This window comes from Corylus avellana, chromosome 5, assembly GCF_965113065.1.
Source record: "Corylus avellana chromosome 5, dhCorAvel1.hap1.2, whole genome shotgun sequence".
Taxonomy (NCBI): domain Eukaryota; kingdom Viridiplantae; phylum Streptophyta; class Magnoliopsida; order Fagales; family Betulaceae; genus Corylus; species Corylus avellana.
The window spans coordinates 19,529,066-19,554,306 of record NC_142494.1 but is presented as its reverse complement, the minus strand read 5'-3'; the positions used below and the strand labels follow the sequence as shown (position 1 = coordinate 19,554,306).

General features: G+C 33.8%; 4 protein-coding genes across 5 annotated transcripts; 2 read left to right on the top strand and 2 right to left on the bottom strand.

Moving 5' to 3' along the window:
- Positions 1 to 932: 932 nt before the first annotated feature.
- MYB19 (myb domain protein 19) lies at positions 933 to 3,312 on the top strand. Its single transcript, XM_059593294.2, has 3 exons — positions 933 to 1,157; positions 1,914 to 2,043; positions 2,628 to 3,312. The coding sequence occupies exons 1-3, from the start codon at positions 1,022 to 1,024 to the stop codon at positions 3,229 to 3,231; spliced, it is 870 nt and encodes a 289-aa protein (XP_059449277.2). The 5' UTR covers positions 933 to 1,021; the 3' UTR covers positions 3,232 to 3,312.
- A 3,471-nt stretch (positions 3,313 to 6,783) lies between these two features.
- On the bottom strand, positions 6,784 to 8,247 carry LOC132183436 (SNARE-like superfamily protein). The gene is made up of 5 exons (XM_059596872.2): positions 8,054 to 8,247; positions 7,749 to 7,909; positions 7,514 to 7,657; positions 7,326 to 7,396; positions 6,784 to 6,986 (listed from the first exon to the last, which is right to left on the bottom strand). Exons 1-5 carry the CDS (start codon positions 8,245 to 8,247, stop codon positions 6,879 to 6,881), a joined length of 678 nt encoding a protein of 225 aa, XP_059452855.2. The 3' UTR covers positions 6,784 to 6,878.
- A 1,875-nt stretch (positions 8,248 to 10,122) lies between these two features.
- LOC132180459 (transcription factor MYB17) lies at positions 10,123 to 12,591 on the top strand. Of its 2 annotated transcripts, XR_009440158.2 has the most exons (4): positions 10,123 to 10,352; positions 11,076 to 11,205; positions 11,667 to 12,362; positions 12,465 to 12,591. XR_009440158.2 is itself a non-coding variant. In XM_059593293.2 (3 exons), the coding sequence occupies exons 1-3, from the start codon at positions 10,220 to 10,222 to the stop codon at positions 12,277 to 12,279; spliced, it is 876 nt and encodes a 291-aa protein (XP_059449276.2). In that variant the 5' UTR covers positions 10,123 to 10,219; the 3' UTR covers positions 12,280 to 12,591. The 2 variants fall into 2 exon arrangements, 1 of the variants encoding a protein (XP_059449276.2); XM_059593293.2 differs by having other exon boundaries at positions 11,667 to 12,591.
- A 125-nt stretch (positions 12,592 to 12,716) lies between these two features.
- Positions 12,717 to 16,704, bottom strand: LOC132180462 (remorin). Its single transcript, XM_059593295.2, has 5 exons — positions 16,367 to 16,704; positions 13,891 to 13,977; positions 13,722 to 13,809; positions 13,527 to 13,608; positions 12,717 to 13,162 (listed from the first exon to the last, which is right to left on the bottom strand). The coding sequence occupies exons 1-5, from the start codon at positions 16,593 to 16,595 to the stop codon at positions 12,962 to 12,964; spliced, it is 687 nt and encodes a 228-aa protein (XP_059449278.2). The 5' UTR covers positions 16,596 to 16,704; the 3' UTR covers positions 12,717 to 12,961.
- Positions 16,705 to 25,241: the final 8,537 nt, after the last annotated feature.

The window sequence follows — 25,241 nt, the reverse complement described above, 5'->3', positions numbered from 1 at the left end:
TTTAAAAATTCTATATTTTTATTTTATATAACAAGCACAAACACATATAAATAAATTATATTTATTTATGTACTTTTATTTTATCTAAGTCAATGTTCTTAACTTATCAAAAAAAAAAAAAAAAGTCCGTCCTCTCGCACCAAAAATCTTGGCTCCACCCCCGAGTAAGCGGACTCCTAATAGGCCCGAGGGCAGATAGGACTGAACAAGCGGCCATGGCCCCCAATGTTGGGGTGATATTTTTTCCCACCATATGTCATGATGACTTAAGCCCTCTGATATTCCTTGAGAGGAAGGGCAGCGTTTTAATTTTTTAATTTTTTAATTTTTTAATTTTTTAATTTTTTTTTTCTAAGCAAAGAGATGAAGGGCAGCGTTAACTGGTTAGTTTAGTTTACATCATATGGTAACATTGACATTTTTAACAACTTTCAACTTCCGATGTGTTATACAGAAAAGAATATAAAAAGGTCTCAAATTGGTAGCTTAATCGGTTAAGAATCACGCCTTATGAAACGAAGGTCACTAGTTTGAATGAATAATGCTACAAGTCTATCTTGTGTCCCTCTTGAGTTATTTCAAGACTGATGTGACTATTAAAATTACCATTGAGCTTGTGATTGATCATTATTAGATTTTGATCAAATAATGATTTTAATAGTCACATCATTTTTAGAGCAACTTAAAAAGAATACAAGAGAAATTTCTAAAATTACTCGTTCGAATCACTCTTTTCCTCTTTTGTGTGCACATGTAAAAAAAAAGTAAAGAATATGTAAAAAAAAAAAAATTTTTAAAAAAAATCCTATTTCTTTTCTAAAGGAGCAGATTTCAACTAATCATTGCTTTAAATACCAAAGTCTTCATGATTGGCTGCCCATTGTTCTCCTCGCCATAACCCATCACAGACACGCGCCTCTCTCTCTCTCTCTCTCTCTCTCTCTCTCACAGAAACACAGAAAATACACAAATGAGCTCATAAAAGCTCTGTTGTTAAGCTTAAATTCTGTTAATAGGCAAAATGGGGTTCAAGCCATCAGACAAGCCAAAGCCAAAACACAGGAAGGGCTTATGGTCGCCTGAAGAAGATCAAAGGCTCCGAAACTATATCCTCAGACATGGCCATGGCTGCTGGAGCTCCGTCCCCATAAACGCCGGTAAGTTTAGTTTGCTATACACCTTCATCACGTCGAGCACATTGCCGTCAACGGCACCATATTTCCTAGTATAATTCATGATAATTATAATCTTTCTTCTTTCTAATCTAAATATACATGGACGAAGGCTTTATGGCTCCAGCATATATATATTTCAAATTTGTTCACATATAAAATTTCACATGGGTCATAATTACGAAGAAAATTAAATCCCATTTTATGCTTCCATTTCAACATGATTATTTTCTTTTTCACCCTTTACTTATTCATTTCGTAGCTTCGTCGAAATATATTAATACAAGTGGCCAATTTAATTCCAAAGTCCCTTGCTGAGTACTGTTAAACGTGTTACAAGCTTGTTCTTTTGGTGTTTTTGTTTTTTAAGGAGGTGGAAAGCATTGCAATTTTTTTAATTTTTTTTTTTAACTTTTATTTATTTATCGGAGCTTTATAATAAACACTTTTACTTTTAAGTTTTACACTAGCTTTTACTTTTATCAGTTAATAATTTACTTACTTTTTGGAAGTTAGTAGGGTACGATATATATAGTATGTCAAGTCAACAACAACAAAAGAGTGTGTGGTAAAACCCGAAAGGGTGGTCTGAAAAAAAAAAAAAAAAATGATGATAATGTATGTACATCCACCTTTTTTTTTTTTTTTTTTTTTTAAAAGACAAAATATAATAAATTTCTACTTGAATTAATTGATGAGGAACTATCCAAGTGAAGATTTGAACTTAGATTTTACACACAGGATTACAGAGGAATGGAAAAAGCTGCAGATTAAGGTGGATTAACTACTTAAGGCCAGGATTAAAGCGAGGGATATTTAGCAAAGAAGAGGAGGAGACAATCCTGACCCTTCATCAAATGTTGGGCAACAAGTAAGCGAGACTAATGCACTTTCTTTCTCTCGTTTTAATTAAAATAGGTTTTTAATGCTTCAAAATCTATCACAACATTCATAGTTCTATGGTCAGAGATGCAAACACTAGGGAATAATTTTGGATCCATGCATGAGGATTCGGCTTACATGCTGTTATTAAAATAACAACATGTAGAATGTAGTTTAATCAACGGTTAAGATTGAATCTTAAAGTTGACTTACTTTTAGAAGTTTTTAATAAAAGAGAGATTCAATCTTGACCATTGATTAAATTACAGCATACAAGCTGTTATTTTGTAAGCCAGATTCCATGCATGATACATATCACAACAAAAAATTAGCTCAATAACCACAACTAAGTCCAATAGTCGATGTTATTGATCAGATCACGCAAATGCTAAGTAGTAGACTATTAGCGTCAGACTTTAATATTTAGAGTCGACGCTATTGGAAATAGCACACAGAACGAAAATGTTGCTTCTATTTAATTAGTTGTTCATTAGTCTCGACCCTAATGAAGTTCACTTAAGCCTGAAGTATGACGGATTTTGTAATCATAACCTTGAATTATCAAATGAGCAGGTGGTCTCAGATAGCACAACATTTACCTGGAAGGACGGATAACGAGATAAAAAACTACTGGCATTCATATCTGAAGAAGAAAGTGAACAAAGTTGAAGAAATGGAACCTAACACCACAACTCGGTATACCAGTTCAAGCTCAGATACAATGGATTCATCACCCTCTCCCAAGAAGGCTAGAATCGGAGTTCCAAATTCCGATTCACCTGAATACATGGAAAAGTCATCAACATATATTGACCATCAATCCATTTTACAAACTTCCGACTTCCCCAAGGAGGCTAACCGCGGTAGCTTCTTACCAAAGCTTTTGTTCTCTGAATGGCTTTCCCTAGACCATGTTAATGGTGGGGGCTTTGCAAGTTCAGATGAGGGGCTGATTTCTCAGAATTCAAACTTGCAATACACTCCAATGCATGGTTTTTTGTCGAGTGATGGCACGTATAGTGGCGGGTTTCATGAGGGTACTTCGGCTACTGAGATGTTCAGTTCACAGTTCAAGTTCGAAGATCAAATTTCAGGAAATGGGATCGTTGATTTTATCTCCGGGGGTGATGTTAATGTATGCAATGATTTCAACATGAGTAATAGTGTAATGTACTGATAAGGAAGGCCAAGCTTCAAGGAAGAATGATCAATCCTAATTGTTTTTTTCTAATAATTAAATTGGTACTACAAATTATCTGAAAAGAGGAAATATTGGGGGGACCAAATAAGCTTAATTAATGGTTGTTCTTCCATGGAGTTGCTTTTGAAGACACCCTTAATTAGTCATTTGTTTCCTAATACAATGCCCAACAACTTGTGCTTCTTTCTTTCAGTATTTAATTTAAAATAATGTGATTGAAAGCTTCTACATGTGGTCCTTAATGTGTGAGCTTTCTTTCCTATTAATTATGGGTCTAATTCCCCCAGTATTCACACAATAGTTACATAAAAAGCTTAGGCTAGGATTCAAAGCAGAAATTCAAGAAGCAATCACTGTAGATGACAAACTGCAAATTGTTTAAACATTTTTTTAAAGCTACTGTAATGATTCTCAAAAGAAGTTAAAACATAAACACTGCTATAAGTTGGATCCCCTTTTACAATGACGTGAACGTGTCCAAAAACCTCAAATTAAAAATCTGTTTTAAAGCTGGTGTACCACACGAGGAATTTCACATAAACATGCTTTTCCAACCCCGTGAACCGGTCCAAGATAACCTGATCTAAGCTGGCATGGTCCAGTTAGCAAAATTGGCCAGCTAGCTGAACCCAACCTGATCTAAGTCGGCCGGAGCTAGCCTGATTAGGTTGACCAATCCTAGCTTGATTAAAAAAAACGAGTGTACATGACATAAAAAAATATCTCCGCCCCGGCCAACTAGACTACTGGCATTTCGTTATTCTCATGGAATGAAGAATGTAAGTCCAACAAAGTGGGGGCGACAAAATAAAATTTTGTTAGCCCTCGAAGCTCTCCCTTAAGCAATAATATGCGAAAAAACATAAAGAGAGAACAAGGTTATTCATAGGTAGGTTCAATTTTAGCCAATCTCTCTTCTTCTTTTAACTCACTTTTCTTCTCTCAAGTAAATTCTGACTTAAGCATCAAATTGACCCCATTGGACCCATGACGAAAACTACTTTAAGCTTAATCTCCCTTGTTTTGTTGGTGCTCTTGGTTAAGAATTTGGTGAACGATCAACTGATTCTTGAGCGTTGGAATTTTGATAATTGCATGCTAAAAAATATATGAATGAGTAATCTCAGAGATGACGCAGCTCCACTTACTAGAGAATCCTTCAATTCAACCAAATCCCAAAGATGAGAGAATATCAACAATTGAGCTTCAATTGTTGATTGTGAAAGGGCAAGATGAGAATATGATTCTTTCTGCCCTCCTGAATGGAGTATGCATGGCCAGAGAATCCCTGCTTGATGCAGCCTTCCAGCATTTTGCAGCAAATCATAGCCAAGGCAAAACGGCCCTTAGTCGGATTTGCAGGAGACAGAGTCCATCCACTTGGTTCTATTTCAACGGTTACTATGGGAACAGCTCCCAAGCATGTTACTTTCTTGGTGGTTGATTGTCCCTTAGCATATAATGCAATCATAGGTTGGGTGACCATCGATGTCGTTTGATTAGTAACCTCAACATGTTAGAGAATAGTAATGTTGGTTTGTCCCACATTGCTTGAGTGTTGAAAATACTTTGCTATTGACCCATATAAATAAGCCTCCCTTTGTTGATTGTCCCACATTTCTTATGTGTGGGAGTGTCTCTTCTTTTGGCTTTTATATATTAAAGCTTCCTATGTACTATCATATTAAGTTATTGTCTCACATTGCTTAAGTGTTGAGAATGCTTTGCTATTGGCTCATATAAGTAAGCTTCATCTTAAGGATGTCCCACATTGCTTAGGTATGAAAATCTTTTTTTATTTGGCTTTTATATAGTAAGGAGGCCTCAGCCTCAATATATAAAAGGCAAAGGAAGAGAAATTTTCATACTTTCATATATAAGCAATGTGGGACAATCCGATGGGAGGCTTATTTATATGAGCCAATAACAAAGTATTTTCAATACTTAAGAAATATGATAGTACATAAGAGGCCTTAATATCCACACACAAAGCCTTATAGGCTACATCTTGCTTATTTTTATTAGCATTTAAGCAAAGCGAGACACCATTATTTATGAGCAATGTGGGTTTGTCCCTTCTCTCTTACCACCTCAAATGAAACTTCTCACAAAGCATGAAGGGCAACCAAGAAATTTGATGTAGCTCAATGCATTAAACCAAGCAAAGCAAAGGTGGTCCGTTGACCAAGATCTAGAGAACAGAACCATTTTTTAGCTTATTTCTTATTTGTTTATTTTTTTCATTGTATTTCTGTTTTGATTTTGTTGTTGGGAACCTCAACTGGTTTTCGTTTTTTTATGTTTTATTTTTTGTACTCTTTTCTTATTTGCTTAGGAAAAAAAAAAAAAAAGCAAAGGTGGTTCCCAATCTGAATTGGACCAGAGTTCAACCTTCAAGAATTAGTCCAATTCCAATCCTAATGGTCCATTATACTTTAAATATTCAAGCCTTTTGCCCCATGAAATTTAAGGCCCATTTCTTTAATTTTTAGAATAGCCCAATGTTCTTAGGCTTAGTAAATTACCGTTCTAGGACTTCTTACGATGAGAATATATATATATATAACTCGAAGACTTGTTCATCTTTCTCATCAATTACAGTTTGCCCAAACACAATGAATCTTTTTTTTTTTTTTTTTTTTTTTTTGGAAAAACTTCACTTAACCCCTATACTTTCGCGCTTTTTGCAGACACCCCCTTATTGTTTAAAAACTCTCACTTTGATGTATCCAACTTTCGTTTCCTTTCACTTTGCCCCTTCCATTAGGATTTTCTATGAAATCCTAACGGAAGGGTGTGAAATTTCAATTTTTCCCTTATTTATTATTATTATTTTTTTTAAAAAAAAATCCTGACCTGTGGGTTTACCGGTGGATCTAACTCACTTGTATTATGACCCATGGGTCATATTATTATTATTATATATATATATTTAAAAATAAATAAAAAATAGTGACTGTGGGTCACTTGTGACCCTCCGGTCACCCGGGGGTCACTTTGTGATCCATGTCACTTTTTTATATATTTTTTTATTATTTTTTAATATAATAATTATAATAATAATTTTTATTTATAAATAAGGGTAAATTTGAAATTTTTTTTAAAAAAATAGGGGTATAAAGGTCTTTTACTAAATCTACCATTTCATTTTACTGCAAAAGCTAACGGTAGGGAGGTATTTGGAACAAAACGAAAGTTTGATACACCAAAGTGAGAGTTTTTGAACAATGGAAAGTTTTTGCAAAAAGCGCGAAAGTATAGAGGGTAAGTGAAGTTTCCTTTTTCTTTTTTTTTTTTTCTCTTTTTTAATAAAAAAAGAAAAGAAAAAACTGATAAAATAGTCATCATAGATATACCAATTTCAGAAAATATTTTACGTCGAAACAAACGAAGCCTAAGTTTTGAATGATGCATTCTACAAAGTTACATTATCTTTCACAAATTCATACTGAAATTCAATCAGAAACATGATTTGCTCAATCATCTTAAGTTATTACAAAGCTTCAGGACACATCTGTGGTATGTTCTTCGAAATTGTGAAGCTGCAGAATGATCTTGGCGCCTGATATCTGTGCTGAACTTCAAACGTGTAGCTCCTTTAAATCCAAACATTAGCAATTTTTTTATAAGCTTGAACTTGTGAAGTTGTCTGTGAGTATAAAGCTAGCCCATAAAAGAACAACAACCACCACTACAATGATTGTGAATGGCGTCCATTTCAAGGCAATTGCCTGTGTAGGAGAGGAAATTGACTGATTAAGAGAACTAAAAATTGTGCTTTATTCAGGATTGAGATTCACAACAATTATTTGTTCGAATTACTAGAAGTTTAGACTGATAATGTAAGAGACCCTATTTAGAAGGAAGCCAATCCTAAATGAAAATGGAGAGGAACCGATTTTTTTGCTTTTAGAGAGGTAAAATTGTCATTTTAAAAAGAATGAACCAACTCCTCTCCGTTTCAAAATGGAGAGGATCCTTTTTCATTGGGGACCTCTCTATCTGAGAGCCGAACAACCTAAAATTTATTCAAATAAGTAATTATCGTAAATTTTTATGGGCTGACATACCTCAAGGCACGGAGACCCCCAAATTGAAGAGTGAGTACTTTGAGATTTCCGGGATATATTTTCCGATATTTCTGGCAATATATATAAGACAATAATATGCATGCCTTATGTGTCTTCATGTGCATTAATATAGAAATCAAGCAAACTCAAGTAAAGGACAAATATATAAATGTGAAAGTGAATATCACCTGAATTTCTCCTTCCTTGTAAAATTTCAGATATGTGTTTGGTAACAATATCTAAATCTTGTTTCCTGTTAGAATTAAGCTTTGATAGGTTGGCCTGAGTTCTTGTATCAATATATTGCTTTCTAACATTCCCAATAATGCTCTCTGCGAAGCAAATTAGCTTTAACAAATTCCATTAGTGTATGGATAATTAAAAACATAAAATTATTTAAAATTACAGTCAAAAAAAAGTTACCGAATTTGAGAAAGCTGTAAGGTCTTGTAATTTTTTCGATTAAGCAATTATCAAACTTGTCAAATTCCTTGTGCAAATCCTGTAGATAATGGAAAGCCAGTTTTCTTGGATATGAAGAATCGCACAATGTGATGAAGAAGATTCCATTCTCTACCAAGAAGCTTAAAGTTGGAAGAATAAGTTAAATAGATATATAAATTATGCCTCTTTAATTAATTAGTTTTATTTACAATGTTGTTGCAACCAAAAAAGAGAAATAATTAATATAATTAAAAGGAAAATTAAGTGAAAATAAAAAGGGATACTTAAAGGAGTGATGATCCACGAGGATGGTCATCTTGGAAGGAGCAAAGTTTCCTCTTGAGATTTCTGAGAGTATGAACTCAGCTTGTTGCTTGTAAAATGAGATATTGTTGCCATTTTCCTCGTTCAAATACCTTGGCCCTTGTGCGAGAGGCAACCCATCATTAACCCTTCCAACAATTGTTAGCTTGACCATTTATTTCCTAGGAGATTGTTATGAATTAGAAAACCCCAAATAATGAAATGTCTTTTATAGGGCAAAGGGGGGGAAAGGAAGTGAGATAACTTGGAGATGAAGTTATTCCTTGGGTGTGCAAGAGAAACCATGGCCGGTGGAGAAAGGCTAGATTTGTTAAGAGGGTTGGCAGAACTTACAAGACAAACAGTTTTGAGTATCACAAGAATTTTATTTCCTTTCTTGTTTCTTACATCTTTTCTTTTATATACGCATGTTGGGAATAAGACTATACATTGAGTTAAAATATATGAGAAACTCATATATATAGGCAAAGGCTCAAAGCTAATCTAGACACACATTCAATAACCAACGTAGGAGAGACCAATGTCAAAGTTTGAAGACAAAGGTTGCAAAAACATATAATCTAACAAAGAAAATTCCAGTCTGTTTGGGCTTTCGATTTTAAAAGGCGCAATTTTAAAAATTGTGATATTAAAATATGCGATTTGAAAACGTGATTTTTTTTTAAAAAAAAATTAGTTAAGCGTTTGAAAAAATCGCAGTTTAACATTTAAAATTACAGTTTAACCTTTAAAATTGTGCGTTTTCAAAAAAACACCTTATTGCCTGCAATTTGAAAACAAGATTTTCTATGTTTTCAAATTGCAATTTTTTAAAAACATAATCCCAAATAATCCATTTTTTGGGATTTAGTTTAAAATCACATTTTTTGTTTATTAAATTACAACTTGAAGTGAAATGACGTCAATGCCCTTGAAAAAAAAAAAAAAAAAAAAAAAAAAAAAAAAAGAGGTCTTCAATGAATTGGTTTAATTGGCTGCCAAAGCAATAACTCCTCCTGGTTTTTTGAGACCCTATTCTAATTACAAAGAACAACGCAGCGTGTTCGAATTCTGATCGCTTTTACGCGAGAAAGGGAGACCATCCTCTAAGCCTAAGCATTCCTCAGTGGCCGATAGCCTACAAGTAACGTGAGGGAAAGGTGAAAAGAACCCTATTTAGGGAGTGCAATAGATAACCTAAGATCCGATGCGAACAATCAGCCGAAGGAGCAAAGCTTAGAGCCTCTTTGAATTAAATAAAAGCTTAACAAGGCTAATGCTAAATGAGACAGGCCGACAAAGTCTGTCGATAAACTTGCAAATCAATATATATTGAACAGAGAGACTCGAGTCCTGTTTTACATGCTCATCAGAATACGCAATCGTAATTACAGGCAATCCTTCTGGGCATTTCCGCCAAGAAAAATCGCTTTCCAACCACAACGAAACTCCGGAGCTGGCGCCACGTCCACAATTGTCTGACTCCTTCCTTGATATCGCTCCTCCATAACCACCTGCACTGCAATTACTGGTGCTCAGACGTAGCTAGCTGATTTTTCGACACCTCCACAGACAAGATGTCAATGTTTTTCAAAACAATCCCACTTTCCCACGTGACTACAATCCAGTCAAACTTGTCCATAACTCGATGGGATTTTATGCCCCTCAGGTGACTCAGAGAAATGCTTCTTCTTCTTTTTTTCAATTTTTTTTTTTTTTTGTCTATTTCTACATAAAAAAATTTTTAAAAAAATTATAAATTTATTATTAAATCTGTAAATTATAAAAAATGACACCAAACAGAGCAATGGACTTTCTGGGACTTTCTGTGTCCTTTTGGTTCTGATAATAAATTTCCTTTTTCTATTAAAAATGCAATTTTCAACTCGGCAGTCTATGATCGATGGGGAAAGTACAAAATAAATGCAACGCTGGGGCCAGCAGCCACCCGATCGTCCTACACATACAAACACACATTTCATGGGCATTTATAGCCGTTGGATTCCACTGAGATATCCCATCACTTTGATTAAATTCTCCGACTCTCTTAACATAGGAAAAACATAAATCCGTGGGCCTGGTTGGAGTTTATTAAAGTAGGCGAAGTGGGTGGCTTTGTGAATGAGGTGGTAGCTAGCTGGTGAAAGATGGGAAGGGCGCCATGTTGTGACAAGGATGGAGTGAAAAGAGGGGCATGGAGTCCGGAAGAGGACCAGCTCTTGCTCCACTACATCAACAAGCATGGCCATGGAAGCTGGCGTACCCTCCCCAAGCATGCTGGTATTCTTTTTTCTTTTTAAATTGACATTTCTTTTTTGTTTTTTGTTTATCTGTTTGGCATTGAGATATGGTATCTGGTTTGTGTTCTGGAAAGTTTCTTTTCTTGCATTTGAAGGTAAAAGCTTTCTCCTTTCATTCAGGAAAATTTGCATTGTCAATGCTTTCCCTCCATATGTTAATATGATGCTCTAATGTGCTTGTAATTTGAGGGAAATTGCTTTCTGAATGCATATTTTGCTGGGTAAAGGGTAAATAACATTCTTCTTCAAAGCTCGCTCTTTTTTTTTTTTTTTATTGTTCAATGTGTAGAGAGAGAGAGAGAGAGAGAGAGAGATTTTCCAATTGATTAATTGTTTATTATTTTATTCATGTTTTGGTTGACTGGCATGCAGTTGAATCTTCTGTCATTTTGACACGTTTGAGATGATTCATGACATTTTCATTCATTTATATTTGTATATATAATAATTGCATATTTCATGGTCACGATCGGACTTTAATTTGGGTGCCTCTGTAAGAACAAAATGTGGCAGTTATAATTTTCGGTTATTTAATTAAAATGGTCTTTCAAAAAATTAACTTAATGAAAATATGTTAATTTAATCAATAATTTAACAGGATTTAAAAGTAGATTATGCTTCTGAGTTTGTTAACCCTACAAATAATCTTTTGTTAATCCTTTTATTATCAGAATTTTAAGTAAAGAAGCATGATGTTGTGTAGGTCTCCTTCGATGTGGAAAGAGTTGTCGGCTTAGGTGGATAAACTATCTCCGCCCCGACATCAAACGCGGTCCTTTTTCTCCCGAGGAAGAGGATACCATAATTCAGCTTCACGGCATGCTTGGAAACAAGTAAGACATAGCCGCCATTCTCATTTTCCCTTGTTCTCCTTGGTGGTTTTGCTATATATTTGCAAAATGTTTGTTAAATTGCTCCCCAATCTTCGAGGCCTTATAGCCTCATACATGAGTAATCTCCCTCTGTATGTTGAAGAAAGTGATGTATTGTTGATGCATCAACCACCATGTTCACTAGCTCCCTGTTTCTAGTAGGAAAAACCCATGACTTCAACTCCAGGCTTTTAAATCTTTAAGGCAAATAAGTACCAAATCGTAAAAAATATATCGCTTGGGAGCGGATTTTAAAAAAATTACAATTCGAAAACATAGAAAAATCTGTGTTTATGTTTTCAAAGCCAAACAAACCGTGAGTATATATACGCCTTTTGTTTTGTTTTGTTTTTTTTTTTTTTTTGTTCTGAAACTTCTTTCCATGGATTCATGATTTCGACCTTGTGGTTCTTTGGCTGTAGATGGGCTGCGATAGCATTAAAATTGCCAGGAAGAACAGACAATGAGATTAAGAACTTTTGGAACACCCATTTAAAGAAGCGGCTCCTTAGCTCAGCCAATGGCTCATGGCTGCACAAGCTCTCCTCCAAAGCTGAGCCAATGAATGTCAAATCTGAATACCCTTCAACCCGCCACATGGTACAGTGGGAGAGTGCCAGAGTTGAGGCTGAGGCTCGCCTGTCAATGGAATCATCACTGCTCAACTCATCATCATCAGTAAGAAAGACTGATGACTCTGATTACTTCCTGCGTCTATGGAATTCTGAAATTGGAGAATCATTTCAGAAGATCAGAGGAAAAGATGGTGGAGTTTGTCAAAGCCCTGTCTCTCAAAAATCCTCTCCCACCAAATGTGGTTCAGGTCCAGATATCACAGAACGAGCAAAAAACACCAGGAGCAGCGCCTTTGCCAACATAACTCCAGAGCAAGAAGATAGCTATAGACCAAGCGTAGACGACATGGTGGGCAGCTCAGATTCTCTCACCTCTTATGATCTCATTGACTCTTCTGATACAGCATTAGAGCTGCTGCTTGATTTCCCAGATGGTGATGATGATGTTTTTCAACAGTAGATGTGACTAAAATTGCCTCTTCCCCAGTCTTGAGCTGCATGGGGTGTGGTCGCCAAACCATGGGAAGAGCAGTAGTTTTTAAGGTAATAGATAGATTGGTTTCCTAATTTCACACATATATAGCTCATGATTTTCTGAAAAACTAAGGAAAAAGAGAGTAAAACTTGTCCTCTCTTTGATTACAGCTGCTTAATGATCATATCAGTCTACAGGAAAGAACAGACTAGAATATTTAATAGATATGAAGTGGTGCTATGTCGGAGATGCTTTACTTCAAGAATATATGATATCGACTAAGTTGTTGTCTTTCAAGGTTCCTCAACTTCCAGACCATGTAGTTTCTTCCTCCATCCTCTGTTTATAAAGGTTTGGATGTATAAAAGCCTGATGGACTCCATTTTTTCAAAGCTCTGTTATTTAATCATTGGCATATAATCTTACACAATGGTTTCAATGAACATTCATGATTCCATAATACAATATACATGTTTTGTTTTGGCAAACTAAAATTAGTTTTTCTTCGAATGGTATATTTACACACAAATACACCACTGTAACACACAACAACGAACTAGCGTTGTACAACCATATACACAAGCACCAAATATTAAATAAACAAATGAAGTCCAACCCAAGAATAACTACAAATAATTCAAACATGTTTCAACCAGACCTGAGGCTTTTAGCCATTAAAACAACCAAGAAGCTTCTTTGGACCAGTTCCAGTGGCACGGTATTTTGCAGCCGTTTCCTCTGCCTTGAGAAGATCTTCCCCACGTTTAGCTTCAATTACTGCCCTCTTCTCTTCTGCTGATCTATGGATCAGAGCTGCTTTGTTTTTCATTTTCTCCACATATTCAGCCTTCTTCTTCTCCAATCTTTCCTGCTCACATAAAAAGTTGAATATCAAAACAATATACTCTATCTCAACCAATTTCTGTCGAAAATTTAATGAAAATTAGTCACATTAGAATAATTGGATACTGTGGGATCACATGCATTTTCTGTGAAATATTTTCATGCAAACAATTGGATACGAAAATGGGGTGTGTTTAAAAAAATATTAAATACCCAGGAGATGCCAATGGAATTGCATTAAATCATAAAAGGTATAGGTGCATTTTACTCTTAAGATTTATGATATTCATCATTGAGCATATGATTAGTAAATCCCACAATAATTAATATGAAGTAATACAAACAGTAAATACTTCAGGATCTTTGACAGAATGAATAATGAGTCGTACCTCAGTCTTTTTCAGCTCAGCCTCTATAGAAGCTTTCTGGCAGTTCTCCCATGCCCCAACGGCAGACAGCTTTTTGTGGGCCCTTTTCAAATATTTTCATTTCTATGGTTAGCTATCGAATTGGCTTCCAACTTATTAAGAATCCAAGAAGCATAATGGAAATCACAGAGAGTTTTTTTTTTTTTTTCTTCTTACTTGTTCTCTGCTTTCGACTTCTCACTTTCTTCCCATGCCCTGACTAGTGATAGCCTCTTCTCTGTTGCAACTCTCGCAAGCACAGCATCTGAAGAAAACTCTGAATTAATTATTCATTGTAATGATAAGTTACATGGTGAAGGAAAGGAACAATAAGATCTGAGATTACCTCTGTTGACAGAACCCTCAGTACTTTTGTCTTTACCTCTGTTTACAGAACCCTCAGTACTTTTCTCTTCAACATGCTCAGGAGCCTCTGGAAACATCATTTTGTTTTAGAAAAATAGGTAACTTATAAAGAAGAATGGAAGTATTAAAGATTCAACTCACATCAGTAATGACAATCATCTCTATAAGGACATTGAAAAGCCATTCATAATTGAAGATAATAATAATGAGATAGTTGAATAGATCTCACAATAAATTGAATACAAAACGTTAGAAGATGTATAGTTAGATAGAAGGTGAATGAATAGTTGTGATTACTCATAATTGGAATAGAAGTTATATGGTCATATAATAATTATAAAATATCAATACAACGATCTCACAAGATTCATAGGAAGCAATATATAATTCTCGAATCTTATACGCATAATCACTGTCACTGACTAGTTGTACTTGTATTGATCATTAATTTTTTTTTTCTTTGTTTATGAATTAGGAAGAAACAAATTCATAATTAGATCGATATACAAATATTGCAAATAACATATTCAAATTGAAGTATTGTTCAATGAGTTTTAACATAATAATCTCAATCTAATAAAAGTATAAGACTATTTTTATATATCTACTTCACGTACCAAATAACGATTTTTCTTCCTTAAATAGTTGTATTTTTAATCCCTCCCAAAAAAATATAGGGAAATGGCTACCTACCCTACTTAGATAGTGTTGTCTAATCAGAGCAAAACAGATCTGCTCTTTAACTGTATTTATACATGGGTTAGTGGAAAATTGAAGTAATATATAGCACCTGAATATAATAATTTTTGTTTGTATATATGACTTTGTAACCTCATAGCATGTGGCTAAAATTTTTGCAGAACTTTATGTTTTGTGCAGTAAAATCTTTTTGCTTTGCTTTGTAAGAGCTTTATGCTCGTGATTTTTAATCCATGAAATTCTTAGATTTCCATACAAAAAAAAATAGTGTTGTCTAATCTATCAGGATCAGTGAGCAGCCTCCCTAAAGCTTTACACAATATCTATCAAAATTTGTAATAATATTACATTAAATTTTGTAAACAATGAACATTGATGCAAAAACTTTATATTGGTCCTCAATGATAGTTCGATCGGTTGGGAACCACGCTACATGAAGCAGACGTTACTAGTTTGAATTCCCGCTCCCCACTTGTGTGGACAAAAGAAAAAAGCTTTATATCGACTATGAAATGAATGGTATCCCCCCCCCCCCCCCCCCCCAGCATTTTAATAACCTAACATCCAACCTCCTTTAATTTATTGTCACACACCTCACGTTTCCCTAATGCGACAGTCAATCTATCATCCGTCTCAGTCACCTTCATACGGCTACTCTCCACACCCGCCGGCGTCCCACTTTCAGTCACACTCTGCGTCTTGCTCCTTTGTGAGCTTGAGCCGACAATGCCCTCAACTTTTAGTATCTTTTTTGTTTTTTTTTTTTTTTTTTTTAATTTTAAAAATAACAAAATTAATACTTTATATATTTATATTCGGGTCAATTTGAGTGGAACCAAATAAATTAACTTTTTTTATTTTCAATTAAAAACAAAACCCTAGAAGGTTTTAATTCATTTTAAAATTTATAAAATCATATAATTTTTTTTATTTAAATTCATATATGGGTTGTGTTTGAGCCAACCCAAATACGACCTATCTAACACTATTACTTGTTTATTAAACCAATTTGCAAATTGTAAAGCTCACTAATTTAAATGGGTCATATCAAAATTTAGGACTAAATAAGTAATATTAAAGTTAACCCATAAATCGACCCGACAAAAAGCCAATCCATCAATAGCCAGCCCTACCTCCTACTCTCACGCACCACCAAAAGCTTCAGCCGCCAACGCTCCTCTTTGCAATTTCGGGTCTGGCTACCTTTTTATGGACAACATACACTTTCCAATGCCAACTTACACTTGTTTGTCGTCAATATTTGCCTTTATACCACCGGTGTCAGTGTGTGTGCCTTTACTTGTCGGCACAATTCGACGCAACAAAAGTCTCCATTGTACCGAGTTCTCCAAAATCGCCTACCCAGCTCCAATTTGGTTCGTACTCAATCTGTAATTTGACCCACGATTCATCTCGCTTCGTGCTCCGACCCGTTACCCTTTTAAAAGTTTTTATTAATTAAACAGCGGAGAATCCTTGTAAACACCTAAAGATAAGCCTATAAATTTTCCTTTTCTTTTCTTTTCTTTTCATTTCTCATCAACCAAACAAGTGGTAAGGTCAAGCTAAAAACAGTTGATTACAAGTAGACAGAGACATCACTATAAGCATAAAAGCAAAAAGACACGAAAAGTAAAAATTATAAAAAAAAAAAAAAAAATCATTTTCATAAAGCAAAGATTACAAGTTTAAGCAAAAAATGATTTTTAAAATAAGAAAAAGACTAGAGAGAGAGAGAGAGAGAGAGAGAATGTTACTTTCAACCACAGCAAGTGCTTTGGATTCATCAGGCTTCTCTGCAGGAGCAGGTGGAATTACGGATTTCTCGTCGGTGACATCTTTGGAAACTTGTTCAACATGTTCTGGGGCCGGAGCTGGCGGAGGCTCCGACTGCGATTGGGCCTCCTCCACCTTTTTGGGTTCCTCGTCAGCGATGTATTGGCTGCTAACTTTGGGCTCCACGTTTTTGGGTTCCTCGTCTGCCATGTATTGGCCAAATATGGTAATATTTCAAAACCTTAAAGGGAAGCTCAAAGATGGCAAATTTCCTGTGACTGAGATGATGGAAGGCGGAGGGATATAGAGAGAGAGAGAGAGAGAGAGTAGGAAGTTCTGGAATTGGGTGGTTGGGATATTATAGTTCGAGGGAAGTAACTGTTACTTGGCTTAGCTGGATGTTAGGTACAACTGGCCTATTATGAGTTGGCACAATATGAGAGAGAGAGAGAAACTTTTTTATTTCAAATACATGCCTCACTTATTTTTAAAAATTCCAATTTCGCCCCAACTTTTCACAATATAGTTTATTCATAGAGAAAAATCAAAATTAATCCCCAATCTTTTTGTGATTTGATAACCCGTGATTTGCGTCCAATACATCATATATGTTGATTGTATGTTTCTTTGGGGAAATTTATTTTCTATTATATACTAATTCTAACTGCTGTCACTTGCCTAACGAAGGAATGTCAATTTTTCTATTTTCTCTTATGTAGATATGTCAAAAAAAAAAAAAAAATTAAAGTTCAATTTTTTTCTGTGTGATTTCAATTAACAGAAAAATTATATGTTAACTGTATTTATTTGTGAAAATTTTATATTTTATATTATAAACTAACCTTAAATAAAATAAAATTAAAAAATATTTAGTTTCTTTCGATATATAATCATAATATCATATTAGAGGAGGAAAATGGAACACATTACATGATCTCAAACAAAAAATTGGACGGCATCTGCAAAGTTCTTCACTCGGCATATATATGCAAATATTGCTAAAATTTGGCTCTATTTGTTATTACTTGTTGAACAACGCTCTTTGTTTAAAAATTGTTTCATTAGTTTTAAGTGTTTTTGTAAGTATTTTGTGTTTTAAGTTATTTGTTAATATTTTTGTTTTTTTTTAAAAAAACAAAAAACAAAAAAACAAAAGTGAAAAACATAATGATTTAACAAACACAAAAATATTAACAAACAACTTTATTGAAAACACAAAAATATTTTTCACGTTTATATTATATCAGAACACCGGTTAACAACCATTCGGGTTCTTGACTTCTTTATTCTTTTTCTTTTACTATCGCCAGCAGCATATATGACGTGTCAAATGTAACTATGTGTCATTGATTTAATGGTTTGATTGCTTGACACACCAGCAATTAATTAGATAACAGATTGACGAAAGAGTATGCTAGTGTGGACATGTAAAAAATAAAAATAAAAAAAAAATTACATTTCTGTCTCATAATGCTAACGTGGTGGTCTAAACCAAGAGTCTTGAGTCCCTCCTAAAATGATGTGGCTATTAAAATTACCATTGAACTTGTGATTGATCATTATTGGATTTTGATTAAATGGTAATTTTAATAGCCATATAATTATTGGAGGGACTCAAGAGAGACATAAGAGAAGAATTACTCCTAAATTAATCACTTGATTTTTTTTTTTTTAACAAGCACTTATTAATTGGTTGGCGTCATTATTATGAGATAATTATGGGATAAAAATGTGATTTTTAACATTAGTATTGACGAAATTACCTATTTAAAATCGGAATAAAATTTAAGGACCAAATAGTTGAAATTAAAAATTCGAGGACAAAATTAAAATTGCAAGAAACTAGCTAAGGGCTAATATATATATATATATATATATATATATATATATATATATATATATATTTGCCTTTATTAAATGCCATTAGGATTCATACTTATCAAACCATATAAGACTATTTTTGAAAAATAACATTTCTTATTTTATTCATCTCATAAATCTAGAGCAGTTTGCTCTAACAGAAGAATATCAGGGATATCTTCCATCCAATCCTGATCAATAACTTGTTTTATTGCTGTTTTAGCTAGTCCATAAACATCAAAGTTGACCCCTCTATAGACATGAGATATCTGCCATTTGAGCACCATGTTGAGCACTCCTCGAGTATCCTCCACTATCTATCCATATGTTGCTTTGGTTTGATTTGAGAGCATTTACAATTTGGAGAGAATCACCTTCCATAATGATATGTCTGAGGTTTAAATCCCTTCAGGATCATATTGAGATATGATAGGAGTTCAATTGAGTCTCATTTAAGGCTCAAATTTTGTACACATATGTTTTGATTTTTGTCTCTTTTTGAAATTTTAATTTTGAACCTAAGACAACTCTTATGTGGCATTGTGCCACATAAATAAAAATTGGGTCTCAGTTGAACCCTTATCATATATATATCTCAACCAAATAAGACTATTAAAAACCGAAAATATCATTTAAAGTATTTATATTAAATGACTTTGTATAATACTAGACAGAGAAATGGTGCATAAGGGTTATAGAAAATCTAGACTCTACAAATTTTATTATTTAGGGATCGTATGTGATCTAGTTAGGTTTAGATACCAGGCTTAAAACCTCAAACTCTATTTTGTTTTAAAGTTTGAATTGAACCTATTAAACAATTAATAACAAATTTGTTATCCTTGAGTTCCTATCTATTGGTGACTAAATTTGAAACCTTTTTTTTTTATCATCCAAATCCTTTTGTCATATAGAATAAACATCGGACTTATCCAAATTATATTTCTTTATTTTAATTACTCGGTTTTTCAGAGTATTATTGGCTCTCTATTCTAACTATTTATTTTTATTATTCTATTTAAATATTTGTTTTTTTTTATTTTTTCTTTGAAATTAAAGAGAAAGTTTGATCTTTTTATATATATATATTTTATTTTCACATCTGGTGAGTAAACCGTGCTCTGTAAATTCGATGAGCAATATAACAATTCACCAAATATTTTAACATTTCTCTAAGTCGGATTTAGTTTATTTGAATCTCATTGTAGCATCTTAACTAACCAAAATAATATTTGGATTATTTTAACTAATGGATTGGAATGATAACTAGCAATGGCTCTTAACTTATTCCAAATTTCTCTTTCTTTTTATTTTTTTTTAATTTTTTTGGGTTGTTGGTAGTCTTGTTGATGGAAGAGACAATAAAGTTAGATTTTTATGGGAGTAGCCAACTTGCAGGTTAATATTACTCTATTCGATTGAAAACGACGCCGTTACGGAAGATTCCGGATTTTCACGACAGGGCAACCTTGTCGGTTTGTGATAAGCTTACGTGAAAGGTTGCCGAATGTGGCTATTGCCGGCCCCTAAAGGTTAATTCATCCATATCCGTTTCCTCAGATTCTTTTGTTTCGTATTCCCAAAGGAATCTTTGTGGGCCTGGTTGTAACGTGCCAATTTATCCTTTTTAGCAGTCGGTCCAGATCCACTAAATCCGCGAGTTCTAAATATTCTAGAACTCTCACTTACCTTCTATTAATGTTTGCGGAGGAATAATGCTATTTGAGCCGATTTTTAAAACTATTAATAGATTAAAATTTAATATTAATCATCTCTTTTTTGTTTTTTTTTTGGGAAAAGGTTAATTAACTTAATTATCTCAATTTTAATAATAATTTTACATCACATTTTAGAAGATGTAAGCAAGATTATAGTCCTCCTTCTAACATTATATGTTTGTAAAGTATGTATGTAGGAATGAGTATTAATGTTAAATGTCTTATTTATGTTTCTCTTGTATCCTTTCAAAAATGATGTAATACTATTTGATTAAAATTTAATAGTAATTTTAAAAGTCACGACATTAAAAAAAATATATATATTTAATATTACTCTTTAAGAATAGGGAAATGACAGATGCTTTCATATTTTTCTTCTAATTTTAGGTAGATATTATTTTCAAAAATTCAAGTGAAAAATAAGGATGTTTGCTTTTAAAAAAATAATAATATATAGAGAACACAATAATAACACATAACATTCCCCAAATAGAATATAAGCGTAGAAGAATATATATCATTTCTCTTTTACATTTTGCATTTCATATGATAATTGTGGTAAAGATGATTACACAAAAAAAAAAAAAAATGATAAAATATTCAAAACCATTAATATTAGGAAACTCCTGTAGAGTTTTTTTTTTTTTTTTTTTGGGGGTACATAACAGGATATCCTTCTATTTTCTTAAACTCATTCTTAATTTGACCCTTAGGGTTGATTGGGTGTGCATTTGAGAGACTTAAAAGTAAGGCTATCAATTTTAACACGACCTGACAACCCGACACGAACACGACACAAAATTACTGAGTTTGGGTCATAAACGGGTCGATCCATTTATGACCTGTTTATTTTGCTCTTGATAGGTCATGTCGAGGGTGACCTGCTAGATACGATTAATTTTTTTTTTTGGTTTACCCTTAACGGGTTTGGGTTATAAATGGATCCATTGACCCGTTTATTTTGATAAACGAGTCAGTTGACTAGTTTATGATATGTTTACTTTGATAAACGAGTCAATTGGCCAGTTTATGACCCGACTCATCACTTTTATTTTTTTAAAAAAATACTAAACGTGTTAAGCGGGTCGTGTCGGGTGACCCGCAAACTTATCATGTCATATCCGGGTTTGGGGTGGCCAACCGGTTAGCTAAACGGGTCGTGTTTGGGTTTACCCAAAACGGGTCGCTGGTCATTATGGGTTGACCCGCTGACCCATTTTGCCACATCTACCTAAAAGTATTTTTAACACTCAAAAAGTCTGTTTGAATAAAAAATTATTCATTTAGTAAATAAAAATTTTAAGGGTCCAAAAAGTCTAAAAATTGTCAAAACGCACTTTTAGCAGAAGCTTAAAAATGAAGCTTTTGCCAAAAAACCTTTTTTGACTTAAAAACTCTATTTCTCAAACACAACCACAAACATACTCTTAGTCTTCATCTAAGAGTAATGCTATAAGTCTTCCTAGAATCCTCCTAAAGTCATCTCAAATGTAATGTGGCTTTTAAAATCACCATTGAATTTAAGATGTGATTTCTTTTCATCTATTGGTGATTTTAAAAGCCACATCACATTTGGGATAACTCTAGAAAGACTTATAACATTACTCCTATTATAATACAACATAAGTGCATTTTTAATAGATATTTCAAAAGTTTCCTATTAGTTTTATTTAGTTAGTATAAGCCATTTAATTTAGAGCTTTAGCATACACTTCAAAAAAAAATAAATAAAAAAAAAAATTACTAAAAGTTGCTACCTAAACTTTTGCACATAAAAATTTATGGGCAAGGTTTTCTTGTAAACTAGGTTTAAAGAATTTTCTTCAACGTATTCTATAAAAGTGATATATGTCCCTTTTCTATAAAAATGATATATGTCTATTTTTTTACTAACATGTGAGATCTAAATAAGTTTTTAATAAAATTTATTTCAACTTTATCTCTGTTATTAAAAAAATATGTGTATCTCACATGTTCAAAGAACACAAGTCAATTTTAAGAACTAGGTTAAAATAGGTTAATATATATATATATATATATATATATATATATATTCATTTTGTTTTTTGTTCCGTTTTGTTTTTAGTTCACTCCTTTCTCTCTCTCTCCCTCTCCCTCAACGAAGCTCTCAAAATCCCCCACCTCCGCTGTCGCCTATCAATGTCTGCTAACTCCCTTTCTCTCTCAATCACCCTCATATCTTATCATCTCGTCCTTCTTAAGGATTCTCATTTTATTTGAAATGGTTTGGCCACCCTATCAAGACTAATTCTACATTTATCTCTAATTTTAAAATGACATAAATTTATTATTACACTATAAAACCATGACTAAGTTATCAATTTTTCATACTAATTATGTGTTAATCAAGTTGACCTTCTTTGATGGCATCCATTTTGTTGCCCCAGCTAGATTGCATAATCATATATTATATGCCTTGGAACTGTTTCCCTGCCACTTTACCACCACAAAATGATATTCTAATCTCCACGTTATACTTTTATTGGGCGGCGGGGCCCCATAAAACAACTGATGTAATATGTCGCATTGTTGTCACTGTCCCGGAAAAAAAATCTTGCGATATTTGGTCATCACCCATAAAACCACTTCACAAAATTAATGACCAAAGTATCCTAATTGCGGGGATTTTTCTTTCTCTATTTATTTAATTTTTAATCTTCTTTTGTCATTAAGTGCTCACAAATCATGATCACCTCTAATTATTAAAGCAAGACTTGATTTAAGATTCTGATTTTCTTTTCCAATATTTAATTTATGATTTTGTTGCGTTATCCACCAAATTGGTGGTGGATTGCTGGATGGATGGCACAAATTCCCTAGTTTTTGTCCATACATCTTTTTACATTGCATCAACTTTTCTTTTAGAGAATTTTTCATTATTTTTCTATTTTGATCCTACAAATTTAATAAATGTGAAATTAAATTTGTAAATTCACGTGAACTCAACACAAATTCAATGATAGATTCATCTATTTACTATTGAGATAGTTAAAAGATGACTAAAAAGGCTCTACCTACCATAAAAAATCTCTGAAAAAAACGTATTACCAAGGATTCATTGTGTCCCATCTGCAAAGACAGTTTATTATAGTTTATGGAGCTGTCAATCTTTCACTGTTGTCCGGCAGGAATGCAATAGACCTATCCAGAAGCTATCTATTATGGAGAGTGATGGGTTGTGTGTTATTGAGAAGCTCATGGAGGTTCTTGATGAAGATGAATTGGAGGTGGCAGTTACTGTGGCTTGAAGAATCTGGCTTTGCAGAAACTTTGCAGTTCACGGTGGGATTTTTTATCCCACGGCACGGGTGGCTCAAGACGCAAAAGAAGTGCGGAAGCTTTAATTTGTACGGTCCAATGAGGAGCCGGAGATGGGCAATGTTGGGACTCAGGTACAAGAACGACTAAGATGGAAACGACCTCCGGAAGGGGTGGTGAAAATCAAATGGGATGCAGCTCTGGATAAACCGAATAAAAGAATGGGTGTGGGTGTAGTCGTGCAGCATGAGTTGGGTGTTTTTTTTTTTTTTTGACATGTTCTTATTAGGGGGAGGGGGATTCGAACTAGTGACATTCACTTCATTTAAACGTGATCTTAGCCGATTAAGTTACCTCTTGAAAACATGAATTGGGTGTTGTTTTGGCGTGCATGTCTACCACTGTTCCTTTTGTAATAGATCCAACTATAGCAGAAGCTGTGGCAGCATGGAAGGCAATAGTTTTTTTGCAGTGATTTGGGATTCCAAAGAGTGATCTTTGAAGGAGATGCATCAAAAATAATAATTGCATTGACACAAGACAACCCTTGCTGGACTCGTTACGGCCAAGTGATTGAGGATGCCAAAGTGCATTTACATATTTTCCCCTTCTTCGTCTGTTTTGCACACAAAAAGTGATGCTAATGAAGTTGCCCATATTATGGCAAAGACTTCCATCACCCGATTGCAAGACGAGGTCTAGATGGGGGAAGGTCCTAGTTTTATTCAAAGTATTGTTTTTGCTGAGCAAGAAACTACCTTTTGATTTATATAAGATTATTAAAAAAAAAAAAAAAAAAAAAGTAAAAAAAGAAAGAATTTTTTAGGTAAATCCCCAAATCAATTGGCCTTAATTTTTTTTTTTTTAATAACTGATAAGAAAAAAAAAAAAAAAAAAAAGTAAATAAAAAGCAAGAGTGATTGAACCACTCCCAACACCTAAGGTTGTTGGCTGAACCCCCCAACACCATGGGGTGGAGGTGAACCACTTCCAGGTATTTGGAGGTGACCGAACTACCCATTGACCACCCTTGAAACTAATGGGGTGGCTTGACAGTTGATAACCCCCTATAAGTTTCAGGGGTGGCCAATGTATCCCCTAAAGGTAGTTTTCAATTTTTTATTTTTTTTTTTGAATTTTTAAGTTTATAGTTTATAGTTTATAGTTTTTTTTGTTTTTTTTTGTTTTTTTTGAATTTATATGAGTATTTTTATCTTATTAAAAAAAATAAGGTAATTTTTATCCTTTTGCTAGGCTCAGGAGATATTGACATTTTTTTTTCGGTAGTTTAAAAAAGACATGGACACAATTAATAGTTTGATAAGACATTAACAATGAGATGATAATTTGAGAAGGTATATATACTTTTTCCAAAAGACTATTATTATCTTATCGTTTTTGTGGTATTTCAAAGAAGCTATACATCACTCTGATTTTTCTTTCATTCCTTTAATTTTATGTGGCGTTGTTTCCACATAAAATTGAACTAATCCCTATGCACTAAATTCTATGAGAACCATGTGGTTCTCATATCACATGGGATTGGGAGATAGGAGGAGAATGAGAGAAAGGGTGACGTATAACATTTCTCGCTCTAGTGGCAAATGAGTGGAGGCTGGTATGGGCCAATTCCGTCCATTGGTTTGGAATTTTTTTTTTCAAGGGGCTTTCACTAGTTTGGGCTGTTTGGCTCTAACCACTTAACATTTTGGCCCCTGGGCCCTAGCCAATAAAACCTAAACGCCTGCCCTAATCAAATCTCATCAAACTAATCACTGATTCCCCAAATGCCTTTTAGGTTTGCACTGCTGGAAAGTAAACGTAATGACATCCAATTCTCTTCCATTTTATGTCAAATACACACCCAAAAACAATCCCATGGCCCCTGATCCGGGCTTGGAGACCTAATGACTCCGTTCGAATTTACAATTTCAGAAAGCGTTAAATGTGTTTTAAAGTATAATTTTTAAAAATTCAATTAAGTGTTTAATAAAATTGT